Source organism: Squalius cephalus (assembly GCF_949319135.1).
Source record: "Squalius cephalus genome assembly, chromosome: 22".
NCBI classification, from domain to species: domain Eukaryota; kingdom Metazoa; phylum Chordata; class Actinopteri; order Cypriniformes; family Leuciscidae; genus Squalius; species Squalius cephalus.
Window position 1 is genome coordinate 1,889,884 of NC_137143.1, and position 6,000 is coordinate 1,895,883.

Genomic DNA, 6,000 nt, shown 5'->3' on the forward strand with positions numbered 1-6,000 from the left:
TTTCTTAGATGAATGATTCAATGACTCACTCATAAAGACTTCACTTGTTTCATTACTGGATGAATCAGCGTTTTTTAACAAATCTCTTGAATGAATGATTCATTGACTCACTCATAAAGACTTCACTTGTTTCATTATGGATGAATCAGCGTTTTTAAACGAATCTCTTGAATGAATGATTCAATGACTCACTCATAAAGACTTCACTTGTTTCATTACTGGATGAATCATCGTTTTTAAACGAATCTCTTGAATGAATGATTCAATGACTCACTCAGAAAGACTTCACTTGTTTCATTACTGGATGAATCAGCGTTTTTTAACGAATCTCTTGAATGAATGATTCAATGACTCACTCAGAAAGACTTCACTTGTTTCATTACTGGATGAATCAGCGTTTTTTAACAAATCTCTTGAATGAATGATTCAATGACTCACTCATAAAGACTTCACTTGTTTCATTACTGGATAAATCAGCGTTTTTAAACGAATCTCTTGAATGAATGATTCAATGACTCACTCATAAAGACTTCACTTGTTTCATTACTGGATGAATCAGCGTTTTTTAACGAATCTCTTGAATGAATGATTCAATGACTCACTCAGAAAGACTTCACTTGTTTCATTACTGGATGAATCAGCGTTTTTTAACAAATCTCTTGAATGAATGATTCAATGACTCACTCATAAAGACTTCACTTGTTTCATTACTGGATGAATCAGCGTTTTTAAACGAATCTCTTGAATGAATGATTCAATGACTCACTCATAAAGACTTCACTTGTTTCATTACTGGATGAATCAGCGTTTTTGACCGAATCTCTTGAATGAATGAATGATTCAATGACTCACTCATAAAGACTTCACTTGTTTCATTCCTGGATGAAGCAGCATTTTTGGTCGAATTATCTTGAACAAATGATTCAATAACAAAAAGTTTTTTAAGACCTTTATCTCTGTCGCCACCTACTGGTGTAACAATGTAATTAATACAGTCTTTATTTGAAGAGTCATGTTATTTTCAGAAGGTGATTTGCTCTATTTTGATCACTACCTCAGTTCAAGACATTCGTTCAAAAACGCTGATTCATCCAGTAATGAAACAAGTTCAAGTCTTTATGAGCGAGTCATTGAATGATTCATTCGAACCAATGTTTCAATCAAATTAAAAAAATATTTTTTAAGTAGACTGCAGCAACTACGAACTTACAGTAAATTACATTATTTTGTTTAGTTGTCTATTCAGAATCATGATCTCAGTTTATCCAGAATCGTGCAGGTCTATTGCGTACAGTCTGTGAAGACTTCTGTATCCTAATATCTGAATGTTTTAATGATGGATGCTGCTGTCAGATACACTGATGACTTTATCCGTATCTTTTTTTCATGTTTACTTGAATCAATGCATGAAACGACTTTCTTGCTGACATTAATCCTGATGGATGAAATCAAGCCCTTTTTTGGAGTCACATTTTAGTAATAGCAGTCAGTTTCGCTAGGATTTATATTAATATTTCACTTTCTAAGTAAAGCAAGGAGTGTGTTTTTGCTGTGGCATCATCAAATAAAACTTCACTGGTGTTGAATATCAGTATAGTGTTTTAAACGGGAGACTGTGGGATCCTCATATCCATACATGCGGAGTACAGATTGAGTGTTATCACGTGTTCCTCACCTTCTGTAAGCTCTTCATTCACGTACAGCATCAGTCTCCTTCCTCTCAGGCCGAAGACTTTGGCAGTTTCACGCAGCAGATCAGGGTAAAGTAAGGGGTTTTTACCCGCTGGGTTCATTAAAAGCAGCGTGGCCACATCTCCCGTCTGACACTCTACAGGACAAAACACACACACACCACAATAACACACAAATTCAACATTTCTCTCGCCATATTGGATTAATTTTTCTCTGAGCTTATTAAAATACATCATGGGAATGTCTTTGTGAAAGATGTACACTGCCGTTCAAAAGTTTGTGATCAATAAGATTTGTAATGTTTTTCAGTGTGTGTCAGTGAGTGAAGAGTGAAGCTCACCCGCTGGACTGGCGTTCATGAGCTTCAGGTTGACATATGGACACAGAAGAGAGTCTGAGCTGCTCAAATCAGTAGGACTCGAACCCGAGGTCACCGTCAGCGTCTTCCCGCTCAGAGACATCAGATCAGCGTCGGCACGCAGCTCTGGAAGAGACAAACACACATCTGACTGAACACACACCTGACTGAACACAAATGGGCTTCTAGCACCTTCAGAGGATGAAGAAATTATTCAGGCACTTTGACCTGAGTATGTTTTGCTTGGTTGAGCTAAACTGGTATTATCTAATTGTGTAGTTAAATTTAACAGCTGACAGATATTCAACATAATTCATGTGTGAGACAGTCTAACAGAAGGACGGACAAAACCAGTCAAATATCAACTGAGTTCTGCTCATATTTTATTACCATTTTCTAAACTATAGCGAATAAACTGATGATGTGAGAAATGTTGAAGGAGTCTGAATACATTTGGGTTTGACTGTACAGTAGGGCTGCCCTCGACTAAAGAATTTTCTAGTCGACTTGTAGTCGTTCATTTAAGCCATTAGTTGACTATTTGCACGTTTATATTAATAAAGCATACATCATAATAATGCACCTTTAATTGCCTATATAAAATACATATAGCCTAATCAGCACACAAATGCACAAATAAAGCTTGCACCCGAAAGCGTAATGATTTTGAATGTGTCGTGAAATAAACTGAAGGAGACCGTCTAAATATTTGAATAATTTATTGGTAATATTTTCTGTATTTTCGGCTGCAGAGATTAAATCAACGATGCTGACTTGTCATCTCCGCAGTAGTGGACGTTTCATACGGATTACGTAATCTGAGAATATTTATTTTCCATTTGAATCTGTTCATTCAAATGTAGACATTTCAAGCTTTCTATAGATATATTTCTCATGTCTGTGAGGCAAGTATACGCTGAGTTTCGGTTCATTTATGTGATGCGCTCAAGTTCACTGAGACGGTAGAAAGCGCCACTATTTTAAACAAGCACGTTTTGTTGTTATTGTGAGTTTACAGAAATAAAAGTAGAGCCTTTAAAGTTTGCATTACTCTTATCTGAATGACCATAAATTAGGGAGTATTTTAAGTTAAACTCAAGAGATCGCGCCGGTGCCTGTATGTCATGCTCTCCACACAAACACTTAAGCCTGATAATAGCATACATTTCTCTAGGTTAGCATTAGTGCGAGCGGACCAGTTAAGTTGCTACTACTTACATGTTTCAAGTGATGAGCCATATTTGAGGTCGATAAATGACGGGCAAATGTGTGGATTTCCTGCCGTTAACGATCTGTCCATTACAGATTTTGCCACTTCCTGTGGAGTTTTTTTTCTTTCTGCGATTAAACGACTAATAACATTTTGTAAAAGCCTCTTCTAGTCGACTAACAGTTAGTCAGCTATTAGGGAGCAGTCCTAATATACAGTACATCTACGAAGCAGGGAAGTCAAAATGACCAGAACCTCACTAACAAGTCAACACTAAAAAATAATTACATAATGAACTGCGCTTATACAGGATTTATTAATCTTTGTTAATGTTAATTTCAACATGTACTAATGCGTTATTATAATCAAAGGTTGTATTTGTTAACATTAGTTAATGCACTGTGAACTAACATGAACAAACAATGAACAGCTGTTAACTAACATTAACAAAGATTAATAAATATTAGTGGTGGGCCGTTATCGGCGTTAACGCGCTGCGTTAACGCGAGACTCTTATCGCGCGATAAAAAAAATATCGCCGTTAATCTATTCTCCAAATTGGGTTGGGAGCTGGCTCAAGCTACACAAGCTATGATGACGCAATCTACCCGCGGCCGCGAGGAACACCCGGCTGCAACGCATCATATTCGTCGTCATCTTAAGTAAACACGGCTGAAAGTGAAAGCTGGTGTAAAAGATCCGTGCAACATCCATTATTTGGACTTGGTTCGGATTTAAGCCGTCCGACGTAGACTGTGTGGTGTAACAGTTCGGTAAGTAAACACACGACTAATCCGTTCTACCACCTCAAATTCAAAACGAAACATATCACTGAATACCAGCGCGCGCGTATTATTCCCAATATATCTTAGTGAGTGGAGTAGCACATAATCTCTTTTTATTAAAAGCGCCCGATTTTAAGAATCGTTGTTGTGTTTCTTTTTAACTGAAAAGACATCAGTTAGACAATATTCTCATTTTAAATTTGGGGTTTCATAAGCTCCAAGCCATAATAAACATTAGACCTAAAAGTCTCTGCAGCTAGTGTACTTAAATTTTATTTATCTGCAAAATTATGTTGTATACTTACAGTTTTGCACAATATATGTTCTCAAAACTACATACACCCTTTCAAAAAAAAAACAAAAAAAAAAAACAACCTTTAGCAGTTGTTTAGCAGGGTCTGTGTAACCTGTTCTGAAATGGTTTTATTATAATATATATCGTTATCGCAAGAGGCTGCAATGTATATCACAATATGGATTTTAGGCCATATCGCCCATCCCTAATTGATAGCCTATAGTAGTTGATAATAACATAGGCCTACCTAATGTTGCCTACGGACGGTAACAGTACAGTAGTAACCTTTTACAGTCTATGAGTAGAACAGCTTTCTCAAGCAGTTTGTGATGCATTTTGGAAACAGGAGATGAGCCCCTGGTCTAATGCGCCACCTGGCTTGAGAAACCCGTTCTCAAAGACTTACTTTTATAGACATTATTTGGGTAGCACACATATTCTGAATGCCTTCGGCAGAATTCAAATGAGCCATTTTAATCTAGATTAATCTAGATTAATTTCAAAATTAATCTAGATTAATCTAGATTAAAAAAATTAATCTATGCCCACCTCTAATAAATATAGTAACAAATGTATTGCTCATTGTTACTAATGTTAGTTAATACATTAACTAATGTTAACTAATGAACCTTATTGTAAAGTGATACCAAAATAACAATCTTTCATTCTTATAGTACCAGTGTTATCTGAATCTGTGTGTGATCTCACCTGTCTTCCCGTTGAATATGGCCACAGGCGCACCGTTGAGTCCAAACACACTGACACACACCGTCTTCAGCCGCTCCAGGTCCAGGATCCCGTCGCCCTTGGGATTCTCCAGCAGAACTACTCCCTCTGAGAGACACATTTACATTCATTCATTTAGCAGACGCGTTTATCCAAAGGGACTTACAAATGAGAACAATAGAAGCAGTGAAAATGCAAGTGCTAAGACCCTTCCCAGTTTAATCTAACGAATGTAGGCCTACTTTTTCTTTTCTTTTTTTTTATAAATGGATATAGAATGGAAGAGAAACACATGAACGGATCAAGAGTAAACATGGCTCAGAGAAACAAACAAACACGGTACAAAAAACAGAAAATACCGGTATTTATTACACGGCTCTGTGGAATACTTGATTCTGATTGGCCATCTCAATCATGCCATCTAGCGGTGTATTATTCCCCGATAACAGCCGCTGAACACAGAAACACAGGCTCATCCGGGTCACTGAAATCAGCAGCGCTATATGCTCGCGAGGAACGGTTATTCTTCGTGGAAGTTGTGCGTTTGGTGAGCTAATAAATTATTAAAACTCAGTCGAATCAATATTTTGTGTACAGATATTTAACTATGCCATCCAGTGTCATGGACTCGCTCTCTCTGGTTTCATACAAACGCAGCGGCAGCCATTTTGTGACTATTGTTTTGTACACTGTTGGATTATAAGATACAAACAGTTATGATTTTAAAACAGTTTAATCTGAAATCAATATCTCTTATCTCCATAATTATTTATGTGGGGGAATGCTGTGTAATGACTGTATACCGTATCTCTTAAATGTCCGTCTAGTTTGAACTTGTCGCGCTGAAACTGCTCTCTCCGCGGAAGCTTTGCGTTTAAAGAGCTAATAAAATATTTAAACTCTGATCAATATTTAGTGTTTAACTATTGTGGCA

At 37.0% G+C, this 6,000-nt stretch overlaps 1 protein-coding gene across 2 annotated transcripts in view; it reads right to left on the reverse strand.

The window, feature by feature from the left end:
* iars1 (isoleucyl-tRNA synthetase 1) overlaps positions 1–6,000 on the reverse strand; it is a 136,950-nt gene that overhangs the window by 9,123 nt on the left and 121,827 nt on the right. For both annotated transcript variants that reach the window (XM_079857204.1, XM_079857205.1), the window contains exons 31-33: positions 5,049–5,174; positions 2,033–2,176; positions 1,676–1,828 (exon numbers count right to left, since the gene is read on the reverse strand). In XM_079857204.1, coding sequence (XP_079713330.1) covers positions 1,676–1,828; positions 2,033–2,176; positions 5,049–5,174 — 423 coding nt within the window. The remainder of the gene's footprint in view (positions 1–1,675; positions 1,829–2,032; positions 2,177–5,048; positions 5,175–6,000) is intronic.